The sequence below is a fragment of the Talpa europaea genome (assembly GCF_964194135.1).
Source record: "Talpa europaea genome assembly, chromosome: 9".
Taxonomy (NCBI): domain Eukaryota; kingdom Metazoa; phylum Chordata; class Mammalia; order Eulipotyphla; family Talpidae; genus Talpa; species Talpa europaea.
In genome coordinates, this window is record NC_140076.1 from 14,179,133 (window position 1) to 14,192,970 (window position 13,838).

Here is a 13,838-nt window from a genome sequence, read left to right on the forward strand (position 1 = left end):
TGGGTGCCAGACTCTGCCCAGGAGTTGGGCGGATAGTAGAGCGTTTGTGGCTAGAGGTTCTTCGGACTAGACTTGGAGGCCATGCCAGGGAAGAAAGGCAGCGCAGTCGCTGAATCTGGTTTGATGCAAAGGGGAGGACCCGGCCCAGCCTGTCAGGACCAGCAGGGACTCAGGCAGTCTGGGGAGGAGCAGATCTGGTCCCACCTCAGATCCTCCTCGCTGCAGGTGTCTTTGGACAGGTAACAGTGCTTACCTCCTAGGAATAAATGAATTCCTATAGTGCACTTAATCAACTTTGACACATAGTAAGCACTGTATATGTTAGCTATTATGATTATTCCTGTGTCGTTTACCCATGGAGGATCTTTAAACTGCACTCCCCTTCCCTATTATGTAGGACAGATGATGTGCTTAAGATGGAAGCTGTCAATAGCCATGGTGTAAGCTAAGTGGAGAGCTGTGTATTGTGAAGAACAGAGGTTTTCATTCAAGATGTCCCACTAAAGGACATAATTGGGTTAAGTCCATTAACTCATTTGTATTTGACTCGCTTGTCAAATAATTCATGTTGATCAGGACATTGGAGTAAATGAATTCTGAAATACATTTTCTAAGGCTGAATTCTATTTCTTTGAAATCAAAGTATGATCCCAAATGTTTCCATTTTGACCACTAAACCATTGCTCAGTCTTAAAGTGTAGGATGTTTATAGTGTTAACACCTTGTTCTTTTTCAGTGGAGAGTTTTCAGCCAACATCTAAGTCTTCTTCATGGAACAGAGATGCCTTCCTCAGAGGAAACTGATAGGATGGTCATAGACTTGGAAAACAGTAAGTACTACAATACAGCCCAAACTTTTAGTGCTGATTTGATTTACACCTACTGAAAAAAAATATATTTATGACCTTGGAGCAACTAGAGAGAAATTAAGGAACACCAACTATTAAAGAATGGTCCCATTCACCACCACTTTCATATTTGTGTTTTGGATAGGGTGATTATTTGGTAGAAGCAAGAGGTGTATAAAAAACTGTTACAAAGTACTATGATGTATCGCTGCCTTTATATTTCAACATGAACTTCAGACTATATCATCTCATGGTACTGCTAACTTATTAAATTCAAGAAAGCTTACTGAATATATTTCTCTGTAGAATGCTTTTCTAAAGATTCTGCTTCCAGTCCTAATGCCTATGAACAAAAGAGAAAGCTTTGAATCCTGTTTTCACCATAGTATTGAAAATCAAGATAAATATAGCCAGATACCCTTATGACGATGCAGATATTGCCTAATGAAAGGAATGCCAAATTCAACAAAGCAAAAAAGATTCTCTGGGAAATACACAGCTGAAATTAAACAGACTTGGAAAGAGGAACAGTTGTCTAATCTCCGTTAGAACTATCTGCAAACCAGGAGTCTAAATCTTTCCTTTCATAATTTCTCAAGTGTTCTATGTATCTTCATGCAAATATTATTCACTTGTTTTTTAAAAAAAAAAAACCCAAAAACCCGTCTGTATCTGTGTTTAAAGTGAATCATTATTGCCCAGAAAATTTGTCCAACACTTGACTTGAAATAGACCTGAACATAGGTGCTTCAGAAGTGGGATGCTAAATTGTTCTGTTCCTGCAAGATGTGGTAGGAAGGTGACAGAGGCTACTAGAAATTCCTCTTCCCTCCTCCCCAGAAGTGGTCACAATTACAGGTGCCTGCCTGTCCCATGCTTTATCCCACACCCATGGAGCAAGGATAGAGGGTAGTCTAGGGGTATGCACACATAACGAGCCATTCTGTTACAAAGCTAGGAAAAGTCTTGGCCAGGTCAACCAACAAAGTCAAGGACTGATAGGGTGATTATGAAGAAAGAAAATGAGCCAGCAGACTGAGGAATGAAAGAGGAAATATGTCTCAAACACATGAATATGCATAAGAAGGGAGTGGTGACAAGAGAAAGATTACTGTAGAAAGTCAATCTCAGAAGTGGCACAAAACTATAAAACTAATTGCATCACGCAGAAAGGGGTTTAATTGAAGAGGTCACATGACCTATCCACTAAGCTATTAAATGCTAGTATTTGAATGAAGATCTTAATTAGAGCAGGTGTTCTCTGATACCAGAGGTGAAAAGACTCTTCTCTTTTCAATAGTCTGAAACTTTGCTAAACAGAATACCAACTTATAATATTAACAGGATGCACAGGTTACTATTTCCAAATCTTAAAAGACCAATCCTGATGTATTCCTGAATTTCACTGTAGCAAGAAGTCTAAAAATATTCTATTATCTGCTTAGAATAAAAATGGAACCTAGCATGTAAACATTTTTACTCCTTTAAAAGCATGTATTACCCTCTGACTACCTCATTCTTAATCTAGATGTGAAATGAACATGTTTACTCAGAGAAGCAACCCTTTTTTCCAGAAACTCCTTATTCAAACCATATGCTGCTGGCTTGAAGGGCAAGACTGTCCATATCCAAGTCACTGCACATTTTTTTCATAGAATCAAAAATTGTTTAAAGCAGGGCCTCCCTGGTGGCACAAGGGGTTAAGTCTCAGCACTATGAAGCTATCAGCAGCCACTGCAGCACAAGATCAATCCCTGACCAGAGAGCTGCCCCACATGGCGCAACAGACCTCTCCTGACTCACCCGCTGCTCCCCTCAGCAGTGTATTTCAGTCAATCTGACTGTTCTGCTCCCCACTCTGTCTCTGGTGAATGCTCTCACCCCCCAGCACCTCTGGCCTACACCTCAGCTCTTTTATGCATAAATCAATCTTTAAAAAATTTTAGTTAAAGCAGTTCTATTCAATACCGTGTTATATGACAGGAAAGTATTGTTTGTACTTTCCAACAAGATACGAACTAGCCACACAGGGGTACAGCACACACCTGGCAAGCATGACTGAGAACTGAAATTTTAGTTACCGGCTTGCTGGCAGCTATCTTATTGGTAAATATAGCTAAGATACTGAACAGCACAGTTTCAGTTAATAGCAATTTATTAGGATCTACTTGAAGACCTTTATCTTTTTAAAAAGTCAACTACTTAGGTTTTCAGCCTGCTCACCTATTTATTCTGTATCTATGTTTTTTCATTTTGCCTCTAATATTCTGCTAAACTAACTTGTTATCCCTGCTTTCTAAATTTAAGACTTCAAAATGATGGCAAAAGAGAAAGTAGAAAACAGACCCACTTAAAATGAATCATCCATGTCACTGAAATGAAATCATATGCATGTTTTTAGTCTAGAATTTTTATTTTTTTGCCTATGTCTAGGCAAGATGTTTTACTGCTAGCTAGACCTAGCACATAGGCACAAAATTTCATTAATCTGATATCTAACATTCAATTCAAACATTTCATCGTTTAAGTCATATAACACTTGCAGAAAGATTCTAAAAATGACTTAAATCTTTCTAAAGCTGTTATCAGGACAGACACCCTTATTCTTCATTAACCTAAAGACCCATTATGTAATATAAAAATGAAAATGAGACTAAAATAAAACAACTTTATTAAAAATATATACAACACAGTTTAATTACTGTGTCTTACAAATTTCACTTCTGAATAACCACTCTATTATACAAAACATTTACAAATACATATATAAGACTCCCACCTGTATGTAACCTCTGGTCCATTTGTGCTCTCTAACTGCAAGAAATCTAAAATGTTAATTTTAAAATAGTAAGTATTGACATCTTTTTGTGTTGGTGTTTTAACTGCAACATTTACCAATAAATGGCCCGAAGGAATACAATAATGCTAGAACACAAATTTATAATAAAGTGCATTTTAGGCAACCTTGGCCGTATCTTCTTTTAAATAGGTATCCACAGTCCATATGGACTTTTTTTCAGATCAATTTTGGGGGATCCTGAAGAGGTCTCTATAGCAGTAGTTTTAGCTGGTTTCTGAAGCATTGGTTTTGCTACAGAATTCTGTAAGAGAACAAATTCTTAAGTCAGCTTCCCAAACATTTACATAGTACATAATTTAAAATAGTTGCTTTTCATAAAATACATTAAATAATTCCATTTAAGATGAAAATGTCAGAGACACCAACCACATGCAAAATATAGACCCCATTTATAACAAGAAAATAAACTATAAAACCAGGAAGCTTGGAAAAAAATCAGACAAATACAGGGCTTATGATAATGGGGCATTCAGTCCAGAACATTTGTTTTTAAGCCCCTATATGACTTTAAAATATTCTGATTAAGAGATTGTAAGATTAAATTGCTTTTAAATTATTTCAACAATTAAAGTTTAAAGGGGGCCTCCCTGGTGGCACAAGGGGTTAAGACACAACCTATGAAGCTATCTGCAGCCACTGCAGCATGAGTTTGATCCCCAGCCAGGGAGCAACCCACATGGCGCAGCAGACCTCTCCTGACTCGCCCGCTGCTCCCCACAGCAGTCTATTTCAGTCATTCTGCCTGTTCTGCTCCCCTCTGTCACTGGTGAATCCTCTCACCCCCGCACCTCTGGCCTGTACCCCTGTTCTTGTATGCATAAACAAATAAATCTTTTTAAAAAAAAAAAGTTTAAAGGGAAGCTTTTTTTTTTTAAAAAAAAGCAAATACTGAAACTTCACAATGCACATACTAGATATGTAAAGAGACCATTACAGTAGTCACTTGACTTGTAAAGTGGCAAGCAGTAGAAAAGATTAAGGCTTACTAGTTTCCCAATTATCACTACAAAAACAATGTTCCTTCTAAATAAAAACAAAAGCTCCCTTCAATGGAAACATGATCTAAGTACAACAAATCAAAGCTTAGATTTACTTACATGAGAGCTAAAGGCTATGCTTTTTTGCTGGGAAGACTTTTCATTTGGGTTTTTAGTTCCATCTTCTGTTAGGTTTTCTGACATCTAAACAGTAAGAGAAAGAGTACTTTTAATAATACACATTCTTGGCTTGCGGTACTGTATAAAAACCAGCCCAGTTGTAGAGACAAAACAAGTTGAACTTAACACACAGCCTAAACAAGTTATTCTGTTGAATTTTCTCAGTAACAAAATAGACTTAATAAGTTTAAGACATTCTTCCCCCAAAAGCACTGAGTATTTTATCCCCTTATTACAAATTCAAGTAACTTTTCAAAGTCATACGAAAAAATTACCTACTTTCAAAGTAAGGCATTTGTCAACTGGGGACCCAGTTATCTAAAGGAGCAATTCAATTTGTTTCCTTCTAATACTTAAGGCAAACCCACATCTGGGTCTGAAAGATAGGTTCATCTAGACAGTATTATCTTTCCTAACTGATTCTATTAATCCCTAACTAAGTCAACCTTTAAAGCTAGTTACTTTTAGGAATTTTGTTAAATTTATTTTCTTACATCATTGTTCATTTTTGCACAGTATTTCATTTCTCCCCTCAGGTGTAGTCCCTGTAGCTCTCCCACCACCATAGCACCCAAGATCCATCACCATAGTCCCTTATGTAAAGGGATGCATTTTAAGCTTTGGAGTTCACTTATTAAATTGCAAAAATGCAATTTGGCACTGTACATCCTGCACATTTCTGGAGAATCATAATAAACTTATCTGCCAAGTGAAGCAGGCCTCTTCTTCTGTAATCTCTCAAAACATCTGGAATATATTGCATGTATTATAAAAGGGACATCTTTATCACTGATGCCCCACCATTACCTAAGTGTACTTTTGTTTAACTTAAAAATTGTCTTTGGTATCTTATCCAAATAGTACCTATCCCAAATTCTAACATGCACATGGATCTACCAAATGAGAAACTAAGCTTTCAGTGTGTGAACATAAACTTAAAATTAGTTAAACCTCTAAAGCTTTTGCCATGTATCAATACCAACAGAATTTCTTCATCAATGTCTGGGGACCACATTCATGATTTCTATAAGACAAAAATAAAGCAGAAAAACTATACTGTATGCTGGGTACAGAATTTGTGGGAACATAAAACTGCTGCAAGTGAAAGCAACAGATATTCTGTAAAGACTAGATAAATTTGATAACTACATTAAAATGATCAAAGATCCAGCTATAATTATGAAAATAATTAATACCTTGTCACTGAAAATAAAAGTTCATTGTTTCCCATTTTCCTGGAGAAGACCCTGTGTCACAGTCATATCTGGTATTTTGAGTTCAGCAAATTTAGCTATCCTTTCCAAGATTCAACTCACATAAAACAAAAAAGGCTAATTAGATCTTTCAGGCAGCAGCTTTCTGAAGATTTTGGATAAACCTAAAATACTTACCTCAAACTTTGCACCATTTGGTACAGATGTTCCAAAGTTTGTTTTAGATACAGAAACAGTTCTTAGACTAGCTGGCAAGTCAAAGTTGGTTGTTCCTAAAGCTTTTGCTGCATTGGCTTTTGCTATTTCTAACAGCTCCATCCGATCTATAAAAGAAATACAATACATTTATTAATCCTATGGTATTTCCTCAAAAACTCACAATCACAAAAAAGCTTGTGTTTCATTTAGAAAAGCACCATATATTTTCACAAATAAAATACTTTACTCATATAAACAAAATTCTGTACCTCATTTTCTTGCTGAGAAAAATAAGCTCCCTGAATAATCACAACTAGTTCTCATCTCAGTTTCCCTTAGATCAGATCCAGAATTCGGAATTTCATGTTTTTTGCCTTCTCTTCAAATATGTACTATGTTCAAGGCTTTTTTTTTTTTTGTAATACACTTTCTAATCTAACACATTTTTTTCTATTCCATGATTCCATCCAAAGCATCACAAGTCATTTGTTTTAAAATACTGGAAAATTCAATCTGTTCTGTAATACAGGCATATTTTGATATTTCCTTACCATTCAACTGTTAATCAGCAGAAGTGCAGGGTGGGTAAACAATTTTTGGATGGGTAACTAAGCCGCCTACACTTAAGAGGTTCTACTAACAGCCAACACGGGGGTGGCGGTGGAAGGCGAGAACGCGAGGGGAGTCTGAGCCGCTTTCATCCCAAGGAGAAAGAACGATGTCCTCCGGAAAACACCCTCGGTGCCAACTGTTGCCCGGTTCATACCTGTTAGCCAGCTAATGTCCACCCTCTTCCTCGCTCCCAAAAACTATTCAGACTGCAGGCAGCCAAGGAAACACACCGCACCGCAAGCTTCCCGAGCCGTCCACACACGCAGACAGGTACCAAGGGATCGCGCGTCCCCGCCGCCGACTCACCTTTCTCACTCAAGCGGAAGGGGGTCCGGCTCCGCGACCGCGTCCGGGACCTCGCGCGCCAACCGCGGTGCTGCTCGGGGTACACCGTGCGCCCGAAGCCGTAGTAGCGCCGCCCCCGCGGGACGCCGCGGGCCCTGCGGGAAGGCGACCGTCCGCGCGAGCGGGACCTGCTGCGGGAGCGGCGCCGGGGAGGCGGGCGCTGCGGCCTCCGGGCGGCGCGGCGGGGCCCCGGCCGGGCGCGGCGGCTGCGCGACCGCGACCGGCTGCGCGAGCACGAGCGCGAGGAGCGCCGGTGCTGCCCGGGGCGGCGCCTTCCGGAGCGAGGCGGGCTGCCGCGGCGGGGCGCGGGCCGGCTCCCCGACGACGACGGGCTCCCGCAGCCGCTGGAGCCCGAGCGGGAGGCCCCGGACGCCGAGGACGGGCGGCTGGACCGGCCCGAGCGGGCCGTCGAGGGCGAGTCCTTCTGCGGCGAGCCCGGCCACATGTCGTTCACGTAGCCGGACATCGGGGCCGCGGCCGCCCCAAGGCTCGGCGCTGGGAGAGACCGGCGGGGCCGGCGGCGTTCCGGAAGGCGGCCTCGCGGCGCGGCGGGCCCCGGGGACGCGCCCCGAGTCTCTGGAACGCCAGGGAGGGCGACGCCAAGGGCCGCCCTCCCGCCCGCGGGCCCGGGACGCCCTGCCGCTCGGCGGGAAACTCACCCCCAGCCGCCGACGCCCGCTCAAGGCCGAGAGAAACGCCCAAAGGACGCCTCCCCCGAGGCTGAGGCGCGGCTGCCCGCGGGCAAGGCCGGCGCGACGACACACGCCCCCCGCGTCCTCAGGCGCACTGAGCCGGGAGCCCGCAGGCGCGACGCAAGTACCGGGAGCCGCCGCCCTGAGCATGCGCAGAGACGTTGGCGGGGGCGTGGCCTCCCGCTCGTCCAACCGCCGCCTTCCGCGCTCTCCCCCGCGCCCCGCCCCCCGGCCCCGGATGCGCCGGAAGTGGTGCTGCGGCCTCCCGGCGCTCCCGGGCTCCGGCCGTGTTCCTGACTGAAGCCGTGAGTTAGGCGGCCCTGCGCGGCGGCGCCGCGATGAGCTGATGCTGGCGTGGTCGCTCCCACGCTACCAGGCCAGCTCCTCCAGTGCTGAGGCCGGCCGGCGGCGGGAAAGGCCCCCTATCTAGACTCCGCGGGGCCGCGCCCTCCCCAGGCGGCGCGGCAGCTCTGCAAGGCAGCAGCACCTGGAAAGGGTTTTACTTCCTTGTTTTGTAAAGTCAAAGTGGAGTCAGAGAATGCAAATGTTATAGGACAGGGAGAGGGGCAGCCCAAACCCCGCAAACCTGCCTATTCTGAATGGGTTCTGCCATCCGCCGCATCAACACAAAACATAGGAGACTTTAATGGGAAGGAACTTTAATAAAACTAGGAAACAATACAGGTAAGGCAAAGAGTCTCTTAGGGGGAAAAGGATGTCCCAAAGCAAATTCCATATAGGCTTTGTGGACTCCACCCCCACCCCAGGTCAAAGCCAAAGACACTGGGAACTCCAGATCCCATCACCACCAAAGGGAAGGTGGCTGGGACCTGAGGGTGGGGTGAAGCAGCCAGGTGGATACAAAAGGCAGACACGTGGGCTTTGGGGCTCGCCATTTTTGGGCTCTCGGCCAGCTCGCAGTGTCCGGCCAGCTCGCAGTGTCCGGCCAGCTCTGAGAGTGACTTTGGGTTTCCAGGTCGTCGGATCGGGTAGGACGCATTAAAGACTTTATTTCCCTATTTTCTCCCTGAGTTGTACATTTTCCTTATTTCTTTTTCTCTTGTAAATAAACCTTTTATTAACCCTTTTGCGTGTGTCTGTAGTAGAATATTCATAAGTCCCTTTAAAGCGCGCGGGTGAGGACCCACAGCCAGGAACCCGTTTAATATCGGGGTTGCTCTATAACAAGTCTAGTTTCTAAATGAAGCACCCAAAGTTACCCGTCCCCTCGTGGGTAAAACTCCATCCAAATGGGATTGGCCCAGAGCAAGACCCCAAAGCCTGCCACAAGTCTAAAGCATCTTCCAGTGGGGACCCACAGAAAAGGGCCAGAAACAACCAGACAAGCCCGGAAGGAAAAGAGCAAAATCAACATCAAGATAAAAGCTGCCATTGTCACCTCTCCACGGGTCTCACCCACATCTGTGTCACCCAGTCCACGACCAAAAGACAAGCGCAATTTCTTCACATGTCTCTAGGTCCATGCGCCTCCTCCAGGTCTCCTTCTGGCTTCATCCTGCTTCCTTCCTTCCTCCGTCTCCTCTGCATCCTCTTCTCTTCCTGCTCAGCTCCACCCTCCCTTGGGTGGGGCAGGAAACCTGGAACCTTCCCCTTTCATGGGGACCACCCTGTTACACAAAGATGCCCCTAGATGACCGTTATTTGAGAGTAAGAATGTTGTCTGAGATGTCTAGGGAGGACAATGTGCTTGATGCTGGAGATTGAACAGTAACTATTATTTCCAGGGATTTGTAAATAGAATACATTCAGACATACTCACTGTTCTTAATAAAGAACATGCCTTGACATAACGTTTTTATTGAATGGTCTAATCATCTAAGGAGTCGTTAGGAGCATCTCTCCAAGTTAAGAGGAGCGTTTTGTTGCCAGATTCAGGTTCAGCTACTTGTCACTTGCAAATCAATCTGGAGAAACAAGTACTGGTGCTAGGAAAGCAAAGGTTTTCCAAGAGCTAGCATCTTGAGGAGATAGCTGGATTATTGTCCCAAAATTCCATCTCAAGCTCTCAAGTTGACCAGAGGGTAAAGGGACTGGGGCTCTGTGGGAGCCAGTCAGCATATTCTTATTTTGATAGCCTGACTCGTGGCCACTGGTGCTCCAACTGGCATCATTCATCAAGATCGGGATTATGGTGTTCACAATTTCGGTTCCTAACTTATTTTGCCTTAGTAAACACAGAAGGTCTCCTTTTTGGTCTCAGCCAATTTTGCCTGTTTTCTGTAGTGCTGTCTTCAGGAGTTGGGCAAGAACTTGAGGTTCCCCACGCTGGTGACCACTCCTTCCTCTGTCTATATCCTGTTCCTCATTTTTGAGGGGCAATAGGCCGAGATCATCTTCTGAAACTATTCCCTGCTGAATAGGGGCAGAGGTTTGGGGATGCATAGAGGAGCAGAATAGTAACCTGAGATATGACTGGTTGTCACAGGGTTGTAATCCCAAGTGTTTATAGCCCTGAGTTACCATTATTTGGAAGTTTCAATGTCTCCAGCCTTTTGGAGACAGGAAACTAAGTCATTCTGGAGACAAGGGCCAGAGATCAAAATAAGGGCCTCCCTGATGGCGCAGGTGATTGAGCGCAGCGCTATGAAGCTGTCAGCAGCCTCTGTAGCGTGGGTTCAATCCTGGCCAGCTGGGGAGATACCCACATGGCGTGGCAGACCTCTCTTGTCTCATCCCCTGCTCCCCTCAGCAGTGTATTTCAGTAGATCTGCCTGTTCTATTCCCTGCTCTGTCTCTGGTGAGTCCTCTCACCCTTCCGCACATCTGGCCTGTACCCCGGTTCTTGTATAAATTCATAAATCTTTTTTTTAAAAAAGGCTGAAAAACTGATCAGGGGCAAAGAAAGCTGAGGTTAGCTGAAGTTTATTGACTAATAGAGAGGCATTTCCTACATGAAGTATGAAAAGTTTTTCTTTTTCAAAGAGCTAACATAAGGTCTCCCTGGTGGCGCAAGGGGAATCTCAGCACTATGAAGCTATGGGCAGTCACTGCAGCATGAGTTCAATATCTGGCCAGGGAGCTAACCCACATGGTGCAGCAGACCTCTCCTGTCTGGCCTGCTTCTCCCCTCAGCAGTGTATTTCAGTTAATCTGCCTGTTCTGCTCCCTTTTCTCTCTGGTGAATCTCCTATGCCCTGCACCTCTGCCCTACACCTCAGCTCTTGTATGCATGAATAAAATAACTCTTCAAAGAGCTAACATATTTGTTAGTGGGCCAGAAGTGTGACAAGAGAAAACATGTCCATAAAGCAGTGACATTCTCAGTAACATGGTAGATGCCACTGATGGCAATACAGCATAAATATGCACACCATCTTCTATGTGATTCCTCACAGACTCAGCTTGGTTTTTCTTCAGTGTTTTCCTCTTGGAATTGTACCTGATTTTATCACCAGTTTTCATCTGAATCCACTGGGGAATGGGACAATTCTGTTTTTGTTTCTTGGCCAGGAAGCCCATGAACCTGAAAGTCTGTCTTGTGAGAAGACATGGCAAGGAAAAGGCAAGCACACTGCGAGATGACAAAGGGAAGGAGTGAGTGAAGAGGGTTTTCTTTGGACAACTGGAATTTTGAATTTCTGCTGATATGCCCTTCCTCGTCTGGGGAGCCCCTTCTTTCTCTGCATTCTCAGCTCCCAGCCAGCATTGCAACACATATTTTTGTTGTTGATAAACCCCCAGCCTTTGCTGTATCTGTATAACAGCCTCAAAAGGAAAAGTTGAGATAAGTTTTTTTTCCCCCTCTGTACTTTTTTTTTTTTTTTAAAGAGGCATGTATTTTTTATTTATTTGTTTGTTTGTTCGTTTACACATGCGCTGGGTACAATCAGAAGCGCGGGAGGGTGAGAGAATTCACCAGAGCTAGAGCGGGGAGCAGAGCAGGCAGAAGGACCGAAGTGCACTGCTGAGGGGAGCAGCGGGCGGCAGGAGAGGTCTGTGCGCCATATGGGACCCTCCGCCGTTGGCCGGGGAGCAGCCGGGGATCGAATTGGCGCCGCAGAGGCTGCGGGCAGCTTCGCAACCCAGCGCTCAACCGCTGCGCCACCGGGGAGGCCCCCCCCCCCCCCTGTACTCTTTAAGGTCTGAAAGCAATTTAATTATTTAGCTTCCAGGTACCTTTTTACAAAAATCATTTTCTTCAGAGGGAGACACAAATTCAGCTTTCTCTTGTTCCTCTTCACCCCACTTCCCCAAAACATGCACAGCAGTGGATGGAACCACAAATCTGCACCTACCCAAGTGTTGAAATGTTTCTTTAGAAACAATATTATAAGTGCAATCATAAGTAAACTGAGAAGATACAGTGTCCATCTACCAAGAACTTAAGCTGGAAGTCTTCATGAAGCTGTGGGAGTAGAGAGAGAAATAAACTGAGCTTCAGATTTGACAACTGCTGGGGAAACAATGTAAAAGTTTTCAGTTCTTGGTGATGAATGAGGAAAAAGTTGTAGGAGTCTCTGTAGCCAGATAGTTCATAGTATCAGTCAAATGTGAGCCCTATTTATTTATTTATGCATTCAAGATCTAGGGTGTAGGCCAGAGGTGCCATGCAGTGATGGTGAGAGGATTCACCAGAGACAGAGTGGGGAGCAGAACAGGCAGATTGACTGAAAGACACTGCTGAGGGGGAGCAGTGGGCAAGACAGAGAAGTCTGCCACACCATGTGGGTAGCTCCCTGGCCAGGGATCGAACTCGTGCTGTAGTGGCTGGCAAGAGCTTGATAGTGCTGAGATTTTACTCCTTGTACCACCAGGGAGGCCCTACTTGTTGGTTTTTTTTTTTTTTTAATGTCTTTCAATGTGGTAGGCAGATTAATAGCCACCCAAAAGTCATCCACACCCTAACTGCCAAAGATATCCACACCCTAACTCAGCAGAACCTTTTAAGACACAAGGAATTTTGCAGATGTGATGTGATTAAAATTAAGGCTCCTGAGATGAGATTATCCTGGATTATACCAAAAGGCCAACTCTAACTGTAGGACTGATTCAAAACAAGAGAAGCACTGTATACCCCAAGTTGCTGCTTCTGAAACATTACAGGCTATGTGCAAGGACTAGAGGGAGAATTCTCAGAGCTAAGGGTGGCTGTCAGATGCTGGTCACCAAAGAAACAGACCTCAATTTATAATCTCAGAACACAGTTCTGTCAATATATGAATGAACAAGGTGTTGGGAATCCTCCCTTGAGCTTCCAAAAAGGAATGAAGCCTGCTGACACCTTGGCTTTACCACAGAGACATCATATGGGTCTTGCATCCTCCACCTACCAATTTTCAGCACTTTATTACTAAAGAAGATTTTTTTTCAGGAGCACCTTATGGATCATGGAACAGTCCGAATCCAGTATGGTTAACTGAAAAAATAGTTCATTCCATTCCCATTTTTATGAGTGAAAGCGTATCTAGTAGGCTTTCCTATGTGCTATTTTTTTTTTTAAGATTTATTTTATTTATTTATACAAGCACTGGGTATAGTCAGAAGCGCGGGAGGGTGAGAGAATTCACCAGAGCCAGAGCGGGGAGCAGAGCAGGCAGAAGGACCGAAGCACACCGCTGAGGGGAGCAGCGAGCGGCAGAGAGGTCTGCGCGCCACGTGGGACCCTCCTCCGGTGGCCGGGGAGCAGCTGGGGATCGAACCGCCGCCGCAGAGGCAGCGGGCAGCCTCGCAACCCAGCGCTCAACCGCTGCGCCAAAGGGGAGGCCCCCTATGTGCTATTTTTGACTTTAGCCAATTACATTTAGTCTTTCTGAGAAATGCAGCATAAGGTAAATCAAATAAAGGTGATAAACTATTATTGGTAGTCACTGCAGAATGGCACTGTCAGGGAGTGGTATGCAAATAAACATCCTAGGACGCACGGACAGCCTCTCATAACAGAATTAGCCCAA

The 13,838-nt window shown here is 44.7% G+C and overlaps 1 protein-coding gene across 1 annotated transcript; it reads right to left on the minus strand.

The window, feature by feature from the left end:
- Window positions 1-3,726: 3,726 nt before the first annotated feature.
- On the minus strand, window positions 3,727-7,700 carry RSRP1 (arginine and serine rich protein 1; the record flags this gene model as incomplete). Its single annotated transcript, XM_084243564.1, has 4 exons — window positions 3,727-3,949; window positions 4,806-4,889; window positions 6,257-6,402; window positions 7,196-7,700. The coding sequence occupies 4 exons, from the start codon at window positions 7,698-7,700 to the stop codon at window positions 3,830-3,832; spliced, it is 855 nt and encodes a 284-aa protein (XP_084099690.1). The 3' UTR covers window positions 3,727-3,829.
- Between the last annotated feature and the right edge of the window lie 6,138 nt (window positions 7,701-13,838).